This window comes from Lithobates pipiens, unplaced genomic scaffold (genome assembly GCF_037356315.1).
Source record: "Lithobates pipiens isolate NorthernLeopardFrog02 unplaced genomic scaffold, aLitPip1_a1.2 Scaffold_13, whole genome shotgun sequence".
Taxonomy (NCBI): Eukaryota; Metazoa; Chordata; class Amphibia; order Anura; family Ranidae; genus Lithobates; species Lithobates pipiens.
The window spans coordinates 526,055,865-526,080,130 of NW_027507718.1; the positions used below are offsets into that span (position 1 = coordinate 526,055,865).

At 43.8% G+C, this 24,266-nt stretch overlaps 1 protein-coding gene and 1 long non-coding RNA gene across 2 annotated transcripts in view; one reads left to right on the top strand and one right to left on the bottom strand.

Annotated features, from left to right (window-relative positions):
* Positions 1–241: 241 nt before the first annotated feature.
* On the top strand, positions 242–3,137 carry LOC143975637 (uncharacterized). Its single transcript, XR_013272403.1, has 2 exons — positions 242–1,296; positions 2,190–3,137. It is a non-coding gene; the product is annotated as an uncharacterized LOC143975637 (long non-coding RNA).
* Positions 3,138–9,717: 6,580 nt separating this feature from the next.
* The window catches only part of LOC143975639 (von Willebrand factor A domain-containing protein 5A-like), a 157,092-nt gene continuing 142,543 nt past the window's right edge, over positions 9,718–24,266 (bottom strand). The window contains exons 17-20 of the mRNA XM_077478129.1: positions 19,199–19,249; positions 15,625–15,752; positions 12,808–12,934; positions 9,718–10,503 (exon numbers count right to left, since the gene is read on the bottom strand). Of these exons, the coding sequence (XP_077334255.1) occupies positions 10,424–10,503; positions 12,808–12,934; positions 15,625–15,752; positions 19,199–19,249 (386 nt within the window). The 3' untranslated portion in view covers positions 9,718–10,423. The remainder of the gene's footprint in view (positions 10,504–12,807; positions 12,935–15,624; positions 15,753–19,198; positions 19,250–24,266) is intronic.

The window sequence follows — 24,266 nt, forward strand, 5'->3', positions numbered from 1 at the left end:
CCATGCTTTGACATTTATTTTTTTGCCACAGATTGCAATAAAAAAAGTTGTTTTATTGAATTAATGTTATATTGTTACTGTGTTTTATTGTTACCATTGTTTGCTTTGCAGGAATGCCATACACCTGCAGCATTGATATGTTTATTCTGACAGCCGTGGGGTGTGCTTTCAGAATACATATGTCAGTGATTGCAACGCTTTAGGAGGAGATTTCTCATCTGCAGTTAAAAAAAAAAGAATGCATATGCCCAGGTGTATTTTTTTAACTTTTTTTGGCAGAAATTTCTTCATTCACGTCGATCGATGTGATTGAAGGAATCTGTTAGGTTCTTTTTTTTTTCATTCAGCCCTTGGGCTGAACAAAAAAAAAACATTGCATGTATGCCCATTATTAGAAGTGGGTGGATGCAGGGTGGTATAGTCTAAAGGTTTCAGGCCGGGTTCACACCGCCGCGATGCGGGAACGCCGCGAATCCGCGGCGTTTTCCCGCATCGCATTACTCCCGCCGGCAGTTCACACTGCCCTATGCGGACGGCTGGGAGTGTCAATGATATGTTAATGACACCCCCAGATCCGATCGCATATCGAAGTGCGATCTGCCGACTCGCACAGGAATCGGATGGCATGGTGTGAACCCCCATGCGATCCGATTCTGTTGCGGACCAAAAAAAGGGTCCCGTGCGAGTTTGCTGCGGGAGCGATGCGAATTCAGCCATACTATCTGTATGGCTGAACTCGCATCGCTACGGAGATCGGATGTGATTTGCGGTGCGAATCACATCCGGATCTCCCCCCGCAGCAGTGTGAACCCGGCCTCAATGTGCAAATAATGGTGCGCTTATTAGGCAGTGTAAATAAATCACATACAATTTCTATCTTCACAACTAAAACAGAAATATTAAAACACAAAAAGTGAAAACCATCAAAAACATTGTGAAAAAAAAACCCTATCTCTTTGAAGAAGTCACCTGACAAGCGACGCAACATGTCGGGTGGAGCTGGTGATGTCATTTCCAGTGTCTCGTGCATAGGAATTAGCGGCGAGGAGACAAGGAGCTCGCAGCCTGGAAATTATACTTGCATTCTATACAAGATGTGGAAATTGTGAGTGCACAATCCTTATGTTTTCATAAATCTTTTTTAAATGGTATTGCACAATTAACTCTTTTTATATATTTTGAGCAACATCTGAGAACTTCCGTGTCCTTAATTACTGGAGTTGGTGTTCTTGATGATTGAAGATCCCCTTGATTTATATACAAGGCTTCATTAGACCTATATGGGTCTTCTTTGAGGTAAGGGGCCAATTCACTCAAAGGTATCAAAGGTATCTATAAAGGTATAGGTCAGGGATATGCAATTAGCAGACCTCCAGCTGTTGCAAAACTACAAGTCCCATCATGTCTCTGCCTCTTTGTGTCATGTCTTTGGCTGTCAGTGTCTTGCTATGCCTCATGGGACTTGTAGTTCTGCAACAGCTGGAGGTCCGCTAATTGCATATGCCTGGTATAGGTGGTGGTGTTTGCACATCCATTAACTTGTGGCACAAATTGTATTACATACTTGCAAGTGTCAGGGACATCCACTCATCTCAGAATCGTCACTTTTTTTCATTATTTGGACTTTTGTGATGATTTTTTTGATGGTTTTCACTTGTGTTTGAATTTTTCTGTTTTAGTTGTAAAGATAGACATTTTATAGGATTTATTTACACTGCTGAATAAGCGCACCATTATTTTCATATTTATTTCTATGAGTGTGAGTTCACATTGATCCCTTTTTTCATAAGCAGCGAACAGGTCCTTTATTATAATTATATTCTAATGGTGGGCATATCACACATTTTTCTGGCAGAGATTCCTTAATCGATCATCACCCCCTGCCCCCACCCCGCGATCCATATTGCTGGACTTGATGCTCCCCTCTCTGCTCCCCTTTGTTGAACAAAGAGGATTTTGATCAATCTCTATATCATATACAAGATAGGTGAGTTTCACCATAATTGCACATGCCTACATGTGAGTTCAACTATTGCCATAGCCCACTAATTAGGATGTTATATGCCCTATATATCATGTAAATATCTAATTTTTAGTTTCTTATTAAAATGTATTTGCATATTCTAAATTTAAATAAATTGCTGTTGTCGTTTGATATCTTATAGTTTGTCTTTTGTATTTCTCTGTAGCCAATACATTGCCTTATAACTCCTGAAGAAGCAATCGGCGAAACATGTTGAGCCAACAGGCAATTATACAGCTTTATCAGCTCTATATGAACTATATTTGTTGTTATACTGTGATATTTTTTTTTTATATGTTTGTCCGTATATGAGAGTCAGCATTTGTTTACTCCCTTTTTATACTTTTATATTAATAAAATATTGTTATATTTTTTTTATCAAATTTGTTGTTATATTTGTAGCACCATAAAAATACCCCCTTTTCCAGTTCTCTCTATATATATTCCTCATCAATCAATGTGAATGGAAGAATCTGTTTTTTTTTTTTTTTCGTTCCTCCCACAGACTACATGAAAAAAAAAAAAAAAGAAGAACCTTACATACAGTATATACTCTGCGGTAACGGATTATTTTTGAAGTTTATTGAAAAGTCTTAGGCCGCGTACACACGGGCGGACTGTTCGCCCAACCTTGTCCGCTGAACAGTGTTTGTGCGGACAGTCCGCTCGTGTGTGGGGCTTCAGCGAACAGTTTCAGCGGACAGTTGGACGAACAAGGTTTTTCGGAAATTCCGAAAAACTGTCCGCTGAAACCTTGTTTGAGCGAACAGTCCGCCCGTGTGTAGGCTTGTTCGACAAACTAAGTTCCGCGCATGCTCAGAAAGGATTTACACGTCGGAAAGTTGCATTGAAGTGTATTGGACGTCGAAATTTTCGATCCGTCGTACGTGTCGAAACGTCATCGCGCACGGTTTCAGCAAACTGTTCGTTCGTCGTGTGTGGGCATGTCCGTCCATGCTAAGTTTGAGCGGACTGTCCGCCGAAACTGTTGGACGGACAAAGTTGGGCGAACAGTCCGCCCGTGTGTACGCGGCCTTAATGTCTGTGTCAAGTTGTCAACCTCTTAATCCAATTTTTATATGGTGTTCTGTAAAATAAATACTAATTTATTTTTCATAGTCTGCAGTCTATACTTATACGGATCTTATCGTGTTATTCAAAATAATTTCTGCATGGCAAAATAACACAGGAATAATTAATAAAGTCAGCTTAATTCATTTCTATGAATTAATTTTGTATTGGAGGCACTGTGGTTCGTCGATCGATTAAACCATCAGTATAGCTGTCTAAATTAATTGTTCAGACATTCCCTGACAGGATTGTTAGATGTGCTAGCATTGAAGCAAATTGAAGCCAAACTCCATCTTACACTTTATAATGGGTTACAGCTGTTTTTTTTATTTTTAGAATAAAGGTTTCATATATATATATATATATATATATATATATATATATATATATATATATATATATATATATATATATATATATATATATATATACACACACATACATTTGTTTATATATATATATATATATATATATATATATATATATATATATATATATATATATACATACATATACACACATACACACACCACACACAGTATCTCACAAAAGTCAGTACACCCCTCACATTTTTGTAAATATTTTATTCCATCTTTTCATGTGACAACACTGAAGAAATGACACTTTGCTACAATGTAAAGTAGTGAGTGTACAGCTTGTATAAACATTTGTAAATGTATTGTATGTAAATTTGCTGTCCCCTCAAAATAACTCAACACACAGCCATTAATGTCTAAATCGCTGGCAACAAAAGTGAGTACACCCCAAATTGGGCCCAAAGGGTCAAAAGTTTGTGTGGCCACCATTATTTTCCAGCACTGCCTTAACCCTCTTGGGCATGGAGTTCACCAGAGATTCACAGGTTGGCACTGGAGTCCTCTTCCCCTCCTCCATGATGACATCACGGAGCTGGTGGATGTTGGAGACCTTGCGCTCCTCCACCTCCCCTTTGAGGATGCCCTACAGATGCTCAATAGGGTTTAGGTCTGGAGACATGCTCGGCCAGTCCATCACCTTTACCCTTTAGCTTCTTTAGCAAGGCAGTGGTCATCTTGGAGGTGTGTTTGGGGTAGTTATCATGTTGGAATACTGCCCTGCGGCCCAGTCTCTGAAGGGAGTGGATCATGCTCTGCTTCAGTATGTCACAGTACATGTTGGCATTCATGGTTCCCTCAATGATCTGTAGCCCCCCAGTGCTGGCAGCACTCATGCAGCCCCAGACCATGGCACTCCCACCACCATGCTTCACTGTAGGCAGGACACACAATTGTCTTTGTCCTCCTCACCTGGTTGCCGCCACACACACTTGACACCATCTGAACCAAATAAGTTTATCTTGGTCTCATCAGACCACAGGACATGGTTCCAGTAATCCATGTCCTTAGTCTGCTTGTCTTCAGCAAACTGTTTGCAGGCTTTCTTGTGCATCATCTTTAGAAGAGGCTTCCTTCTGGGACAACAGCTATGCAGACCAATTTGATGCAGTGTGCGGCGTATGGTCTGAGCACTGACAGGCTGACCCCCCACCCCTTCAACCTCTGCAGAAATGCTGGCAGCACTCATAGGTCTATTTCCCAAAGACAACCTCTGGATATGACACTGAGCACGTGACCTCAACTTCTTTGGTGGACCATGGCGAGGCCTGTTCTGAGTGGAACCTGTCCTGTTAAACCGCTGTATGGTCTTGGCCACCATTCTGCAGCTCATTTTCAGGGTCTTGGCAATCTTCTTATAGCCTAGGCCATCTTTATGTACACCAACAATTCTTTTTTTCAGATCCTCAGAGAGTTCTTTGTCATGAGGTGCCATGTTGAACTTCCAGTGACCAGTATGAGAGAGTGAGAGCGATAACACCAAATTTAACACACCTGCTCCCCATTCACACCTGAGACCTTGTAACACTTAGGCCGCGTACACACGAGAGGATTGTCCGCCCAACTAAGTCCGCTGAAACGTGTTTCAGCGGACAATCCGCTCGTGTGTGGGCTTCAGCTGACTTTTTCAGCGGACAGTCTGACGGACTAAGTCTTTCGGAATTTCCGTAATATTGTCCGCCCAAACTTGGTTTCAGCGGACAGTTCGCTCGTGAGTAGGCAAGTTGGACGGACTAAGTATGGCGCATGCTCAGAAAGGATTTACACGGCCAAAGGTTGCATTGCAGTGTATTGGACGTCGTATTTCTAGTCCCGTCGTACGTGCCGTACACGTCATCGCTCAAGCTTTCAGCGAACTGTCTGTTCGTCGTGTGTGGTCAAGTCCGTTCATTCAAAAGTACGACGGACTGTCTGTCGGATTGTCTGACGAACTTAGTTGGGCGGACAATCCTCTCGTGTGTACACGGCCTAACAAGTCACATGACACCGGGGAGGGAAAATGGCTAATCGAGCCCAATTTGGACATTTTCACTTAGGGGGTGTACTCACTTTTCTTGCCAGCGGTTTAGACATTAATAGCTGTGTGTTGAGTTATGTTGAGGGGACGGCACATTTACACTGTTATACAAGCTGTACACTCACTACTTTACATACTTTCATACTTGTAGCAAAGTGTCTTTTTTTCAGTGTTGTCACATGAAAAGATAGAAGAAAATATTTACAAAAATGTGAGGGGTGTACTCACTTTTCTGAGATACTGCATATATATATCTATATATATATATATATATATATATATAGATATATATATATAAAATTTGGACTGTAAGCACCCGTCAGTGCTAAATTGTTTGTCTCATCCCTCTAACTGACACAGTACATCTGGAAGAGAGCTTGTTCTTTAGAAAAAACACTGACATACTGGCTGGATCACCAGATGAAAATAGAAGAAAAACTTAAAAAGAAAACCAATGCAGCCATTACATTGAAGAATTTGTAAGCTGCAATGTAATAAATGTTACATTTTTGGGATTAATATCACTTTAACCATGGACCGGCTGTCTCAGCTTACCATATCTCTCAATGCTGTATTATATACAGAGGTACTGATAGAAATCACGGGGAGCCCCATACAGCTTACCTGACAGAGCCCCCCTTCTCTGAAAATATCAAATGATATTTTCGCTAAAATGCAACGGCCGTGATGCTATGGAAGCCATGGAAGAAATGATATCCCGAACAAGTCAAATAAGACCCATTCAAATGAATAGTGGCTCAGAGGCAATCTCTGCCTCCCCACAGTGACTGACCGGTACCGATTGCTCACTGTGTTAATTTAGGATGGTGTGTTCGTTCAGAATGGTGAGCCCCCTTCCTGAATTAACCCCTTGTGTGAAACTGGCAGTAAATGCGGGGTAAAGAGGCACACAGGGGTTCCAGATAGCAGGGAGCATAGACAGGGCCGCTGATAAGGCAGTACAACCGGTCCTGTTGTACTGGGCCCAGGCCCCATCAGCTAAAGAGGGGGGGGCAGCTTTATTGTTAATTTCTGCCTAAAATTAATAAATGGATTTTACTAGACCACACCCCCACTCCTACTTTCTTACCAGAGCGCACATTACTTTTCCCTGTTCCACTACACCCTGGGGGGAGGGGGGGGCCCGTCAGGAAGGATGTATAGGGCCCCATGATTTCTAACAGCAGCCCTGAGTGCAGATACTAGAACCGATCCCCCTGCAGCTCAGATACTAGAACCGATCCCCCTGCAGCTCAGATACTAGAACCGATCCCCCCGCAGCGCAGATATTAGAACCGATCCCCCTGCAGCGCAGATACTAGAACCGATCCCCCTGCAGCTCAGATACTAGAACCGATCCCCCTGCAGCTCAGATACTAGAACCGATCCCCCTGCACCGCAGCTGGAAGGAGAAAAGAAAAAGTACAAGCAGGCAGCACTGCACAAGTGACAGCAATAGGGCAGTACTCCCAGCCCTCCTGCTTAGCAGGTGCCCGGGCCCCCCTTTTGAACTGATGAGGCACGGGCCCAGTACAGGATGGCTGGCTGTACTGCCTTATCCGCAGCCCTCGTTATATAGTGGGCTGTTTTAGGTATGTTGTAGCCTTGTAATCTTTATGACCTCCTATGTATGGATAGACTAGCACACACTGTAAAGTTTCCAGCAGATACTAAGTTTATTGTTAAAGTAATCTATTCCTACCAAACATGAAAAAAAATAACCTTGTAATGTCAATGCTGAATAAAATAAATAAATACATAAAAAAATAATACAATATACTGTTGCGGGAAAAGTGTAATCTCCTTGTGAAGCCTAAAAAAGATCTTGGTCACTTTGCACAGTCCAAGCAGGGTAGAAGATTACTTTAGAGGCTCCACCTACTAGTAAGATATTATTTTCTCTTTATATAGAGAAAGAAATCTCCACTCAGAAAATCTGGACTTTATAGGCTCAAGGTATGTATAAAAGGTCAAATACACATGAATATATTTTAGTTTATTAATATCAAAAAAGTATTAAAAACGTTTATGCAATAAAATGTACATACAAAAAAAAGACATGAAAAATATGTGGTCTGTAGCCAGAAGGCAAAAAAAGACCATTAGATATCAAGTACAAGTATATGAACCAATCTCCAACGTGTTTCAGAGTCCTTAAAGCTCCTTCTTCAGGGCAGGTTTTAACAATCGTAGTACATATGGTCTAAAAAAAATGTTTTATTGACTGGCCTTTGCTACTCACTGTTTTTATTCCACTGCTGTGTCACCATTTTTTTCATCAAGGCATTGTAAGTACTCTCATCCTTCCCTCCTTTGGATCATGTCATGCATCTGTGAATGGCGATGAATGCTCTAATGTATGTTTGTTTTTTAGACCTTATGTACTACGATTACCCTGCAGGTTCCCCCGAGACTACGTCAGATTGTGACGAAACACGTGTAGGGAGATTGACTTGCTGATGTCATCGTGCTGTACTCAGTGGACGGGTGTTCGCTTGCTGGCAGCCGGCTGTGTTTTATGATCGTTATTATCTTCCAATTTGTAAGTGTAATACTTTAAACCCATTAAATCCTTTTGGCACATATTACACTATGGAGCATTTCTTTATATTTTTTGGGTAACACCTGACCTCTTCCCTTGGTGGTTGATGTTCGAGTCTCCTAGGCTATTTGGTGCTTAGTCCAAGCCCCTTCCCACTACTATCTGTGGATAACCATCTTTCCTTTTGAATAAAGGCCCTGGCCGGGTATTTACACGAAGGCTCCTAAAAGCTTGCCCTCTGGTAAGCACGCAATCTATGTGGTGGAGGTGCACTGTCGTCAAGAGGTGTCATATCACAGGAACCCCCATTTATGTGCTATTCATGGACTGTTATTGCTCTCACTTAAGTTGTTTGTGTATATTAGTTCACACACGTTCACTGTTTTGGACTATTTTATTTTTTAATTTACGTTTTTTATAGCGCTGCCACTTTGTATTATGTACTACAATTGTTAAAACCCTCCCTGAAGAAGGAGCTTCAAGAACTCTGAAACGCGTTGGCGATTGGTTCATATACAATTCTTGTACTTGATATCTAGTGGTCTTTTTTGCCTTTTTGGCTACAGACCACATATTTTTTGTGTCTTTTTTGTATGTATATGTTGTATTGAATAAACTTTTTAACTACTTTTTTGATACTACCGTATATACTCGAGTATAAGCCGAGATTTTCAGCCTCTTTTTTGAGGCTGAAAGTGCCCCCCTCGGCTTATACTCGAGTCATCGCTGTCTGCCTGCTCGATCAGCGTGTCGAGCAGACAGACGGCGGACATTCTACCCTTCAAACGCCGCGCCTCCGTCTGTGATAGGCGGAGCACTCAATTTCCCAGCAGTCAGCGGTCCGCCTATCACGGACATCGGCTCATCCTCGTACTACGGACGAGGATGAGAGGATGTCCGTGATAGGCGGAACACAGACTGCTGGGAGATTGAGTGTTCCGCCTATCATGGCCGCCGAGGCGATCCTGGCAAGGCACGGGACGGAGGCAAGGCAAGGCACGACACGGGACGGAGGCAAGGAGGCAAGGCACGGCACGGGACGGAGGCAAGGAGGCACGGCACGGGACGGAGGCAAGGCACGACACGGGACGGAGGCAAGGAGGCAAGGAGGCAAGGCACGGCACGGGACGGCACGGGACGGAGGCAAGGAGGCAAGGCACGGGACGGAGGCTCGGGACGGAGGCTCGGGACACAGGTAGGCTGGACACACACACACACACACACACACACACACACACACACACACACACGGATGGACACACACACAGGGATGGATGGATGGAGACACACACACACAGGGATGGATGGAGACACACACACACGGGGATGGATGGATGGAGACACACACACACAGGGATGGATGGATGGACACACACACACAGGGATGGATGGATGGATGGACACACACACACACAGGGATGGATGGACGGACACACAGGGATGGACGGACACACAGGGATGGACGGACACACAGGGATGGACGGACACACAGGGATGGACGGACACACACACAGGGATGGACAGCCATGTCTCACCCTCGGCTTATACACGAGTCAATAAGTTTGCCAGTTTTTTTGGGGGTAAATTGGGGGCCTCGGCTTATATTCGGGTCGGCCTATACTCGAGTATATACGGTAATAAACTAAAATATATTCAACAATAGGTATATTTGACCTTTGTACATTCCTTGAACCTATAAATTTTCTGAGGGGAGATTTCTTTCTCTATCCATACTAGGGATGTTGCCTTTCTAAGCAGCGATATAGAGCCTCGTCCCTTTTTATGTTATGTCCTCTTTATATAAGTATTTCCCTAAGGGATGAGGTTCTCACACTAAACCCAATACAAAGCAGCTTCTCCACCGTGCAGAAACTGGGAGGCAAAATTGAACAGTGCCCCCTGCAGGAACAATCTAGAATGGCACCTTACCCGTACAGTTATACTAGCTCTAATGTTATATCTGAAGGAACACTCAACGAGACAAGGACACATCTATGAATGATAGGGAGACTGTGAGGAACATACAGTAAAAGGCATGGGCCTCCATTACTACAGTGAGAAATTTTTTTTAGCTTAAAGAGGAGCCCCCCCCCCCCCCTTAAATTTTTATGGACCTACAGAAAAAGTGGTTTATTCCTTTAAACATTAACGAAACAAAGTATTTCTCTGCGACTGAACATTGCAAACTACACAAAATAGTAAAGAACAATAAATGGTGCAGATGGTTATTCTACTCTTAATAGTAAACTCAGCGCATCTAACTTTGGTATCGCTCACAGACACAGGAGCGGAGTACAAAGGCACAAAACTGTTTAGGCACAAAATGAAATGCAGCGACATTCCAGAATCCATCAGGAAAATCCTTCCGCCATCTTGGTTCCCCCAGACGTCTCCTCTTACAGGCCGAACACTTTGGGGTCCACGGAGGATTTCAGCAGCTCGTTCCCGACTCTGACAAACTCCCCCAGAGAGGAACCTGAGGACACATCAAATGTCACTTTTATTTATTCCGGATGCAGAATAATGGGGGATAAATTACCAGTGGGATTTAAATGATCTTCTGGGAACTATTTAGCTGAACCTGGTGCAGATATAAATTACACAATTTAATACAGCCCTTTATTTATTAACCACTTGCCGACCAGCCGCAGTCATTATACGGCAGCATGTCGGCACGTTCCCGCGAGTCGTCATAGCTGTACCTCTGCTCCTGTAAGCGGGATAGCAGGCGCACATGCACCTCCGGAGGCGCGTTCACACTGCACTTTGGTGGTGCCGATGCCCGTGGCCCAGTGTCGCGATGACCACCGGCCAGGAGCGATCACAGGCACGAGAATGCACACAAATCCCTGTTCATGAGCTCCTAATAGCTAGGAACAACGATCTGTCATCTCCTCTAGTCAGTCCCCTCCCCATTCAGTTAGAACACAGTTAACCCCTTGATCGCCCCCTAGTGTTAACCCCTTTCCTGCCAGTGACATTTATACAGTAATCAGTAAGTTTTTATAGCACCGATTGCTGTATAATTGTCAATCATCCCAAAAATGTGTCAAAAAAAATAAAATAATAATAATAAAAATGCCATAAATCTACCCCCTATTTTGTAAACGCTATAACTTTTGCGCAAACCAATCAATGTACACTTATTGTGATTTTTATTACCAAAAATATGTAGAAGAGTACATATCGGCCTAAACTGAGAAAAAATTAGCTTTTTTTTTAAATTGGGATATTTATTATACAAAAAGTAAAAGATATTGTGTTTTTTTCAAAATTGTCGCTCTTTTTTTGCTTATAGCGCAAAAAAAAAAAAAGACACAGAGATGATCAAATACCACCAAAAGAAAGTTCTATTTGTGGGAAAAAAGGACGTCAATTTTGTTTGGGTACAACATCGCATGACCGCGCAATTAAAAGTTAAAGCGATGCAGTGCCGTATAGCAAAAAATGCTCTGGTCATTGAGCAGCCAAATCGTCCGGGGCTGAAGTGGTTAATATACCAACAAATGTCTAGGCACAGGCAGTGCACTGCTATTTGTGAAGAGGTCATAAGAAGTAACTTCATTTGGCAAACTGACATCCAGCCCTTATGAAGGTTCTCACATTGGGGGAAGGTTTGTGAACAGTAACTATATAATTATATTGATGGTATTAGAGACATCATCAAGATTAGGGATGAGCCGAACACCCCCCGGTTCAGTTCGCACCAGAACCTTCGAACGGACCGAAAATTTGTACGAACCCTATTAATGTCTATGGGGCTCGAACGTTCAAAATCAAAAGTGACAATTTTAAAGGCTAATATGCAAGATATGCAACAGCACACAACACCCACTAACTCCTGCAGATGCCTGTATTAGAGAACACCAGCAAAAAAGGGTAGATACAGGTGTATACTGTGCTGGAGGCACACAACACCCACTTTAACTGCAGATGCCTGAGAAAAGAACACATTGTCCCTGCCTATCTTGCTCTTTCCCTGCACGCCGGAACACACTACACAAGGCCGCTGCGCTGGCGGCCTTATATAGTGTGGGGCGTGTACTAAACCCCCTGAGCTATAATTGGCCACAGGCAATTACGGCTCTCCTCGCTGCTGGAGCTGTGATTGGCCAAGCATGCGGGGTCACAGTGCATGCTTGGCCAATCATGAGCCAGCAATGCACTGCAATGGCATAGTGCATTGTGGGCTGTTTGTGCCACACGAATTTGGTGCGAACGGTCCACAAAGTTCTGAATTTGCCGATCAAGCGAATGGCCCATGTTCGAGTCGAACATGCGTTCAAGTCGAACACCGAGCTCATCCCTAATCAAGATGTTTTATACAATGTACAAAGTTCTAATGGTTTATTTAGTATGTAGTTAGGTATAGTATGCAGCAACATTTAATACTACACATTGTAAGCATTGTTTGGTTATTAGTGATTCATACATAATACTTGTGTCCAGCACTCCATGGGGAGCCATTTCTTCCAAAAGTGTAGCAATCGCTTGCTACCTTTAGCAATTAATTGCTAGCGATTTTGTTAGCATGGTTCTTTTACGAAATGTTGCTCCTGGCCTTAGGGGAGATAAAGAAGCATTTACAACTAAACTGCTTCCAATGCAATTTCAGAAACAAACGCCATTTTATAGGGACAACAATACTTACAGTATTATTTACCAAATCACTCAAAGTGATGTCATTGTAGAAGAAGAATATGCTGCATGGAAGTTATATCATAGAAGATGGACTCTGATTGGTTAGTGGGGGGCACTGCAGTTTGCACTCAGCACTTACCTGCTTTAGCCCTGACCCAGGAGACGGATTTTTTCTCCAGCAGCTCCCACTCCTCTCTTTGATCCACACAAGTGCTATGAAGCCAGATCATCGCCAGGACCGTCACCCACACCGACACCTCCACGTTCTGCAAAGGAAGAAGGAGGAGTTTATTATACAAGACCTGAAGTGTTACATATCTGTATAATTCTGGGTTCTAGATTCCTGCACATTTGGCAGGCCAGACATCACCCAGATATGAATGCAGGAACCAAAGTTGGATTTGCAGGAGACACATGTATGACCAGTACTGGGACAGGTTCGCCCAGCGCCCAGGGCAAGAATGCAAAATTGCTTCCCCTCCCCTCTCTATGCATGCTGTAGAGTGGGTGTACCTCCCCCTTGCCCTCATTATCTGCTTTCTTGCTCCAGCTGCCCATGGTTGGTACGGAGAGTGCACTGCACATGCGCAACTAATCACTTGCTTCCTAGCAACTATAAGGCAGTTGCGCATGCATGGTTTGTTTTTCGTGTGAGCGGGTGAAGTAGAGATCAGAAAAAAAGAAAAGATAAACACACCCTATTAGAATTACAGTAGCTCTTCAAAAGTTTATTAGTATGTAAAAATGCAAAAATACAGTAGGCAGCATCAAAACCCCAAAATCCCCCCAGAGAATACCTCCCATATAGATTCCACTACATACAGCAACCCTAGCCAGCTACTTCCCTCACTATATAAACCATTGCTGATAATGTAAAAAATCCTACATTGGGAGCTGGTGTAACCCTCCCCCACCTAGAGCCTTCTAATTCCCTGCCTATCTACCTGCACAAAAAATAAATAATAATAACTAAAGGGAAATAATAAAAGAGTTGACCTGCCTGTACCCTGAGGAGCTAGCACCCCATCTTAAAACCACAATGAGGTAAATGAGGTACTAAAGCTCTATAAGGTAGATGCTGGAAACCTGGGCCAGCCTAACAAGCCAAGAACAACAATAACCCAGGTAAGTCCTGATGGAAATCAAGTCCAAGAATATCAAAACCAGCTGCATAGACTATCGTGAAAATACCAAAAAACAAAGTAATGTCTTTAACAAGTAACAACATATGGAAACAATGGACTGGTTGTTGGAAGGCAACATGGTTTAATACCATATTTCTGGTATTTCATTCCCTGGTTGATACAGGCAGATGGCCCCAAGTTGGAATGTAACCAGTTACACATCAAATCTTTGTAGCATATCAGAATCTGCATCTGAAAGCTAGCAAGGCTGTAACAAGAGCTTGGCTCTGGGCCGACTGGTGTAATAATACACTGCAAGTAATCTTCAAAGAGAGCCATGGCTGTCAGGATAATTGATGACGGTGGGTGACAAAGATCAAAGGACCAACAGGCACCTAGAGATGATACATGGACAATGCTGCCCCTAGAGGCCAATACGGCAGGATGGACAGTAATATAATCTATTGAGGAGGGCTGCCCCGTAATTCATCCAAAAACCGAGATGGGCTGCCAATGGGGTGGGTCTGGACGGTGTGTGATTGAGGTTTAAAAAGAGCTGACTGAGGCACAGAGCTCTCTTTTGCCATCCTGAGCCCAGCCAACGAAACAATATCTTGAGGAAAGCATTGTGATAAGTATCTTTGATGTTCTTTTGTCATATACTCTGTATAATTCTCTATAGTATTTCCATGTTAACATATTCCTATTTTCTTGGGAAATAAATAAGACACTGTTTTACTAAGCAGTGTGTTTGTTTTCATAGCTAACCTTATATCATTGTGCTTATCAGAGTTTTAATAGACTAGCTAACTAGGGAAATAGACAAGTTAATACATATATGCAATAAATAGACCACCTTCGGATAATATTTATTGTACTAATTACTTCACTGGTATAAAAGGAAAAATATATATGGGATTGACCGAGTACACCTTTATGATCATTATATGGAGCCTCAGCCTCAATTTTTATACAGCAGCACATGCCCTCCCTGCAGAGGTTAAACATTTTATCTGCTGAGATAAACCAATAACTCTGCAATCAGCAATGCTCATGATCCCTGCTAACTGGGATCCTCAAGCTCTGGCTCAGCAGGAGGAGTGTTGTATGTCTGCAGAGGGACCACTGCTTCTACGCATGCTGGCAGGTGACAGGCATGTCTACTCAGGCTGTGGCTGCTTTCTAAAGAAAACCAACTGCAAGATGTTACATACCTTTTGTTTTGATACCCCCCAGAATGTATTTAGCCCATTTAGCCCTGGTTCACACTGACTGCGGGAATGAAATCATGCGTGTTCAGCAAACAATTTCATTCCCACATGTCAGTCCTCACTTTTTTCAGAGACATTTGTGCGAGTTTCTGCACGTTCCGAAATCGTCAAAAGTAGAACAGGAACTACTTTTGGAAATCGGTGAGGCGCCGCAAATGCAGCTTCGCACCGATTCAGAAACGGCCATTGCCGGAAATTGCCACCGATTTGACATGCGATTTGACATGTCAAAAAGCATGCTAAATCGCATGAATGTGAACCAGGGCTCAAACTGAAAGTTGTGCTTCAATTGATTTCAATTGGCAAAATGGTTTGAGGTGGGCTCATGAAAGCATCAGACCAATAGAAATGTACTGCGAACTGCATATTTATTAAATATATTACTGGTTAAATTATTTTTATTTAGATATTTATTATGATCAAGAAAAAAAAATATTATTTAAAACAATTTTTTTTCAGATTAATATAAAATATTGCATATTACTATCATACATCCTTGTTTTCTGCCAGCAGTATAAAGTCCTCATAACCAGGGAGCAGATATGATCAGTAACACAATACCTGGTCAGGGTTCCCGGTCTTTATGTCTGTCTCAGATATTCCCAGAACAGCAGAGATTTTGGGGGTCAGGTTCCAGGATCCATCTGCGTTCTGCAGGGAGATCAGCCTCAGGAAAGCGGGGTTCTCCTCTAGAACATAAAATAAAATTGGTGTCTAGGGGAGCACAGTAGAGATTCCTTTTGTAGTTGCCCAAGCCACCACAAGATTTATCTACTCTTAAAGTGGAACTAAACTCTCTCGCTTAACATGAACTATTTTTAAAATAGTTCTAAAGGCAAAAGGTTATTTTTTTTAACCTGTAGCACCCTCTTAGATAGGCTGAAAGAATGATGGGTAAATGTATTTCTCTTTGATTCCTCTGTAATCACTGGAGCAGTTGGTGATTTCCTTTGGCTGTTCTGGATTTCACAGGCTGAAGATCTGATTGCTCTCCCCTGCCTTCTAGAGGTTTCTAGAGCATAGGAGGTGGGGCAAGGCAAATGGGCAGTATGACTATTGCTTGTATTGAAGCCAATGCCTGAGGAGCTGGGCCCAGAAGGTGGCCGAGGACCACATAAATAAGCCTAAGCTTTAGAACAGTAGGGTCTTCCTGTTAAAGGGATTCCACCCATCTGGGTGGGCGTGGCTATCCCCTGAACAAACAGTTCTACTGACTCAAGGTAATGTTCACAGAGGTTCCAGCTGTGGAAGAGCCAAGGGCCCTACACCTAAAAATATCTCTGAGACCCCAAGACTTCACCTAAAGGATCCATTCTGCAACAGCCAGTAGAGCAAAGCCACTTTAAGTAGCAAAATATCTGGGCAGAGCTCTTCAGAACAGCAGTCGGTATCCGCTTTAATAGACCTGCAGCTGACTATAACTAGGCACCAGAGGGGAAGCTAGAGAACAAGGTCCCCAAGATCCAGTAATGTCTGCACTTACACCCAAGGACAGATGGAGCATCCTTCCAACAATCCAAGCAATGCTCTCCAGTGATACCAGATGGGTCTATGGCAGACAGCTCCCCTCAGTCCGATTCTTCTAAGCACCTGGGTCTCAGCATTCTTCCCCTCAGGTTGACCATCTGAGGCCTCCTCGTGGCAGCCTGTACCTGAGAGGGCAGCGTCCTTCCTAAGGCTGGACGCCTCCACTTTGGCACAAGACCCAGAGCTCAATGTGCTCTCATAATAAATACAGTCTCCCAGCATGCCTTCCTTGCCTGCCTCTTTGGGATAGGCCGGGGCTGTGTCAATATTCATGCTACTATCTGCATAGCTCCACACCTATCATTCAGAAACTTCTCAGGTTGCCTTGATACAGAAGACTGGCAGCAGCAGAGCACACTGAACCAGGCCTAACTAAACTACTGCAGCTCATTGAGTACAGTGAGCCAAACTATGCTTTTACCTAAACCAACATTACAACCACACTGACTCTAGCTTACATCTAAATTGACCTATCAAAAACAAACACTAACATTTATCTATCTATCCTAGCACCTACCTAGGAGGGTGCTACATGTCTGAAGTAACCACAGAAACTCGGATGAGCCCCATGCTAAGAAACTAAGCTGTGGCCATGGATTGCCTGAGCTGGCAAGGTAAGAGTTAAGATGCATTCACACAAGCATTTAGCCATGGTGCAAATTCCAGTGGCAAGAATCTACTGATTCCTGGGGCTGGAAATGACAGCTGTGTACTGACAGGCGCACAGCTATCCATGACTGCTTGCACAGCCAGCAACTCCCTGCAGCGTGGTTGGATGCGCTTTCACCACAGGTAATAGCTTAGTCACTTTGTGTGCATCCAGCCATGATAACTGCGTCCAATCGCTGGCTATGCAATTAGTCAGAAACGGCTGTGGTTGCCAAAAGCTTGTTATTCCACTGTACTTGTAGGCAGGTGCAGTCTACATTGTGGCACTGCAGATATGGAAGGAAATTGAGAGGAACTTAGTTCATCTATGGTTTCCTTGGTCTCAGGGATGCAGGTATCTGGTTGGATGCTGGTGCCCCATGTAACTTTTTGGGGCCATCTTGGGTCAGGCAGAGTCTATTTAAGACTCTGGCTCCCAGGCTTGGCATGCATTTGCAAACTGGCTAGTGTAGGGAGAGCATACCCATATGTCAGGGACAGCATCAGTGCCAGGGAGAGGTTATGGAAGAGTAAGGAAAGAGCAGAGCCTACCTACCCTTCCACCCTCATTGGCAGGCACTATCTTCAGCTTGGGCCTACTACCGCTGACTTTCCACTAAATTGGCTGTAGGTTTCCAGTCAGATGAGCTCCCCTGCCGAGTTGTTTGTTAGCAAGTCTTTCAATACATTGGGTACTGCATTTCAGACTTCTGTGTTTACTGCCGTCGCACCACTCTCCACCTACCCAGCATACCGGCTCCATGGACGAAGCTATCCATGACTGTTCACACATCCAGAAGTTACCTGCGTTGATCCAGGCTGGACACACACAGCTCTGCCAGGACACATGAGTGGCAGTGTTTTTTCTTTGACTTGCTTCCTGCCATGAAAACCTTGTGCTTGGCTGTGGTACCAAACTCTAATATGACCACTCCTGACAGGACAGCCATCAGAACACGTAGAACAGTCAAAGATCGGAGATGATCAAGGAGAAGCCAAATGGATAAGCCGAGAGACAACTCACAGCATGGGGCATTAAAGAGGATCTCCAGTCCAAGTATTTCCTAAATCTAACCCCAAAGCTCCCTCTCCTACTCTAAGGACTCATTACACTTGCGTCAGCTTCAACACACTTGATCAGATAGTTTACACTTGTTTCAAAACAAGGCTTCGGACACGCTTTGTTAAAGCTCTCTGAACTCCAGTCAAAGCTCCTGTCACTAAATAAAAATGGTTAGCTTACCGTCCTGTTGACAGCTTGCTTTTGCTTAGCTTTGCTTCATAAATCATACCCCATGTAGCTTTAGTGGTGCTTCAAAGCATTTTTAAAGCCCCCATAGAAGTCTATGGCGAAGCTCACTTGAAGCCCGAACAAAGCCCCACTAAAGGCCAATCGAAGCTCCACCAAAGCCTCATCAAAGCCCCATCGAATCACCAAGCAAAAGCAAGGTGTAAACAGGACTATAAGCTAACCATTTTATTTAGTGACAGGAGCTTTGACTGGCGTTCAGAGAGCTTTAACAAAGCCTGTCCAAAGTCATGTTTTGAAGCAAGTGTAAACTAGCCTTAAAGCATATCCCGGCATTTATTTTAACTCAATTATAACTTATTTTAACTTTAACAAGTCTAATTACTCTCTGTGACATCACCAGACCAGTTTTTGCAGGGCCAGCTGCTAGGAGCTCAGTCATGAATGAGGTAAGCATACCCCCCAGAACTACATCTCCCAAGAACCCTTTCCCCACACACTGCATGAACTTGCTCTTGGGACTTCGAGACAAGGCAATGGCATTGTTTTGCTGGAAAATAAACCACTGTATGGATCTGTTTTTCTGTTCTTGCATAAAACATGGGGAAATAGCTAAAACATGGGGAAACATGCATGCGATTCAGAGATATTCTCTTAGACAAACTTTAAATGCGACATTGTGATTGAAAAAATAAAGATGACCGTTCCTACCTTCAGTATCCTCCTTAGGTAGTTCTTCAGACCTCCTAAACAAATTTGCCACTAAAAAAAAAAAAAAAAAAAAGGAGAAAAATAATATTATTTTGCCCTTTTTCCTTCAATCTCTAATAGATTTCCCTACTTGTTCCTATGTACCTGGTACATTTCCCACTGTCACATGTCATGGAGACTGGACAATTATTGATCTTTCTAGATGTCATTCCTTCATGAACATCAGATGCCAATTCTGAAATCAGTTGTCTTGACTTGGAATGTGGTTAAACACCAAGTCTCATCCCAGGGTCTCCCAGACCGCCTATCCCTGTAGGATAACCCTTTTTATTATAACAACTTCATACAATTCCAGATACTGTTTTATGGTAATCCCATGGCATCGCAATCCTCTCAGATGTTTACCAGGAGAAAGTAATGTACTCCTTTATTTAGAGCAGTGCTCTCCACACTGCGGCCCTTTACTCGCTTTTCACCGGCCCTTGGGGTACTATTCCATCCACTGACACCAACAATTGAGCATGTGTTCTCCCACTGACACCGATGAAGGGGCACAATACCTCCCAATGACACCAACAATGGGGCATAATTCTTCACAGTGACACCAACAATGGGGTACTATCTCTCCCACTGACACCAACAATTGGGCATATCCCTTGTGACACTAACACTGACCCATAGTGATGAACGAACATCTGATGGGATGGTGCGCGAACGCATGTTCGCAGCGGGTCCCATTCATTTTAACAGCAGGCAAACATGAAAAACCTCCAGGTCATATTTACAGCCACAAAATACTTACTAGATGTGCACACATAGTCCCTCAACATGGACACTGACATACCAGAAGTATTAAGCAAATCTGCGATCGACAAGCATTCTTTTTTTATCTGCAAAATTTTGTCAATTCAGGAGCGCATGAAGGCCATGGAGGAGAGCCAAGGCCAGGCTATGAAGGGGGTGCAGCAGATGATCCTGCTATCGGAAAAGCTGCCATAAAATTTTTTATTATAAGTTATATAAATCGTTTATACAGTTATAACGTATATTTCGTTTTTTGTAATATTGCTCGGTTTTAGTGTAATAGCTCAGCCTAAATCAGCCAGAACTGACAGCAGCCGGTAAATACACGTCAAATACATATAGGGTCCATTCACACGTCTGTAAAATGGGCCCGCATCCGTTCCACAATTTAGCGGAAACCTTTATAGACCCATTGATTTTCAATTCCAGTCTGGATAAAGAAGTAAGTGTCGGCCAGTACAGGCCCAAAAAATTAGCCAACAGGCTTTCCCCTGACTGCAAAGAACTTTGTATTCTGTGGCTGGAGGTACATTAGGCATTCACAGGATAAATACATTTCGGCTATTACAGGCCTCAAGAATTAGGCATTCAACGGACATAAAAGGCCTTTTATGCCGCTGTATTTACCTAAGACATGGACCATGAATTGTTATGGGTGGTGGCGGATATTTGTGGCCTTTTGTGAGGTAGTCAACACTGTCGTGAGCTAGGCGAGTGCGCTTATCGGTCACGATCCCCCCTGTTGTGCTGAACGTCCTTTCGGACAGGACACTGGAGGAGGGGCAAGCCAACATTTCCATTGCAAATTGTGCAAGCTCTGGCCAGAGGTCAAGCCTGCCCACCCAGTAGTCCAGGGGTTCATCACTTCTCAGAGCGTCCACATCGGCCGTTAAACCAATGTAGTCGCACACTACTACTCGTCCTGAGTATGGCGATACCCCATATGTGAGACTTTTCCACTACCTGGCCACATACAGAGGCCCAACATGCAAGTAGCACTTTCAGGCTTCTAACACATAGCATGTGCACACCAAGAATTACACCCCAAAATACATTCTGCTGAGCAAAGGGTAAAAAAAAAAGAAGGCTAACCTGTGGTTTTAGCAGACAGGAATACTGTTGCAGAGCAGTCAAAGCATTTGTCAAGACAGCCAAATTAAATGTCCAGGAATTGTCTAGGCAGCAGACAGATAAGGAAAAGTATGAACATGGTTCAGTACAGTCCAAGGTTTAGCAGGCAGTTCAGGTAACAGGCATAGGCATGGCCCGTTCAGGTAACAGGCATAGGCATGGCCAGTTGAGGTGGCAGGCAAAGGCATGGCCAGTTGAGGTGGCAGGCAAAGGCATGGCCAGTTTAGGTGGCAGGCAAAGGCATGGCCAGTTCAGGTGGCAGGCAGAGGCATGACCAGTTCAGATAGCAGCAGGCGGCACTTTGTACATTGGGCCTTGGTCAGGTAAGACCTGAGGACAGGGGTAGAGGCTTCTTCCCACCCAAATCTCTACGTAGCCTCCCAGTCTCCAGACCCTAATCCGAGAAAATGAAAAATCCAGAGAAAAATGTTTTCTCCACTCGGAAAACCTTTTTTGGAGCCCCTCACATATGTGAGACCCCTGTACCGTACAGCGGCAGGGCAAATGATCAGTTCATGAGGCAGGCAAAAAGCATGGTCTTTTAACAGGCCGAGGTCAATTCACGTTGAAGGCAGAAACATGTTTAGCAGAAGCATAGTCGTTAACAGTCCGGGTCATTCACAGAAATGGCAGAAAGTGGAATCTGGAAAAAATCATCTTCACTTTACTAATAGTGTAGTATGATAGCTTCGATAGCACGTTCCAATATAGAGGCCTGGCTGGGAGGGACAGTCGGGACAGTAGTATCAGGTGTCATGGCGAATTCCTCTACTTGAAAACACACAGCATTTTTTGGGGGGTTTGCGACCTGTTTGGGTAGGAGGGAGGTTTTTGGGAAAGTGCATTTCATGGAGTCGCTACTGCATCAGAGCGAATTAGTTGAGTGGGTTGGCCATAGGGATAGACAAGGGCTGTGATAACGTCTTCTTGGAATTTTAGGTCAGGCAACTTTGAGTGCACTTAGAAAAAAATAATATATGAATTGAACATGGCTAGTTGCATCAAAAAAATGGTGACTTTCTTGTACCAAAACAGTGATCTCCTGGTGGCCAAGTAGGGCTGCATCATCTGGTCTTTCATATCCACCCCCCATGTATAGGTTATACTCATGGATAGGGATGAGCCGAACACCCCCCGGTTCGGTTCGCACCAGAACCTGCGAACAGACCTAAAATTCGTGTGAACTTTAGAACCCCATTAAAGTCTATGGGACTCGAATGTTCAAAATCAAAATGCTAATTTTAAAGGCTAATATGCAAGTTATTGTCCTAAAAAAGGGTTTGGGGACCCGGCTCCTGCCCCAGGGGACATGTATCAATGCAAAAAAAAGTTTTAAAAACTGCCTTTTTCTGACTCGAACTCGAAGCTCATCCCTACTCATGGATACATTTTGGCTTTTGGATTTTCTTCTCTGTAGTTCCACCAAGGTGTCATCATGTATTGTGGAAAGGATGTAGACATCTCTTTTTTTATCTCTCCACTTCAGCGCAAGTACTTCTTCAGTCCGCATACTGCCCATTTCACCCTGTTTCAATTGCTTAAAGACCAATGTCTGTGGGAAGCCTTTGTGGCTGGTCCGTGCTGTCCCACAGGCCACAGTCTTCTTTAGTAGGCTTGTGCAATTCGTTTCGTAACGAATCGAAATTCAGCCGAATTTTGCATCTTTCAGACATTCAGATGCATCCAAATAAAAAAATAACGAATTACAACAAATACGAAAGAAATATAACGAATAAATTCAACATGATTTGGTAATTCTTTAAAGATCTAATGAAACAAAAGTTCAGCTCAAAGTCAATCTTATAGTCCACTCAGCTAATTAATTTTGTGCCGGAGGATGGATTACTGGCAAAGTGCATTCCTGAGAACTGAGTTAGAAGGGTGTTGTATTGTATTGTATTTGAGCCGAGGAGAAGAGAAGTTGTCATTGTGTGTGTTAAAAGATTCAATAAACAAACGACTTTACAAACTACGAATCATAATCACGAATGTCTATACATACATACAGTGGTGTGAAAAAGTGTTTGCCCCCTTCCTCATTTCCTGTTCCTTTGCATATTTGTCACACTTAAGTGTTTCGGAACATCAAACCAATTTAAACAATAGTCAAGGACAACACAAGTAAACACAAAATGCAATTTGTAAATGAAGGTGTTTATTGTTAAAGGTGAAAAAAAATCCAAACCATCATGGCCCTGTGTGAAAAAGTGATTGCCCCCCTTGTTAAAACATACTATAACTGTGGTTGTCCACACCTGAGTTCAATTTCTCTAGCCAGACCCAGGACTGATTATTGCCACACCTGTTCACAATCAAGGCATCACTTAAATAGGAGCTGCTTGACACAGTAAGGTCCACCAGAAGATCCTTAACTAGTTGCTGACCGCCGGCCGTCAAATGACGGCCAGGCGGCGCAGCTATTGTGGCGGGAGGCCGTCATATGACGGCCTCCCGTTTAAACAGGGATGCGTGCGATCGTGCGCGCGCATCCCTGTTTCTTCGGTGGCGGCGTGTCACGGAGACACCGCTCGCCACCGAAGGGGGTGAACAGCCATTCGTTATGGCTGTTTACCACGTGATCGGCCGTGATGAAGTCACGGCCGATCACAGATGGTTACACCCCGTACGTGCACGTCGCATGCGCGCGATCGCGAGCGCGCTGTGCGTGCACGTCGGTGGCGGCGTGTTCCCCGGGAACACTGCTCGTCACCGACACTGGTAAACAGCCATTGGCTGGCTGTTTACCCACGTGATCGGCTGTGATCCTTTCACAGCCGATCACTAAAATGTAAACAAACCGCGGTAACGGGATGTTACCGGGTTCTCCTCCTCACACACCGATCGTGTGTGAGGAGGAGATTGCGGTAACATCTCGTTACCGCATACAGTGTACACCAAACATACTGATTGCCCCCCCCCCCCCCAATAAAGAGGACCTGTCACCACCCCTCATAGTACCTGTCAATCACAGTCCATCAGAGTACCTGTCACAGTCCATCAGAGTATTTGAGTACCTGTCCCAGCCCATCAGAGTACCCGAGTACCTGTCCCAGCCCATCAGAGTACCCGAGTACCTGTCCCGGCCCATCAGAGTACCCGAGTACCTGTCCCAGCCCATCAGAGTACCCGAGTA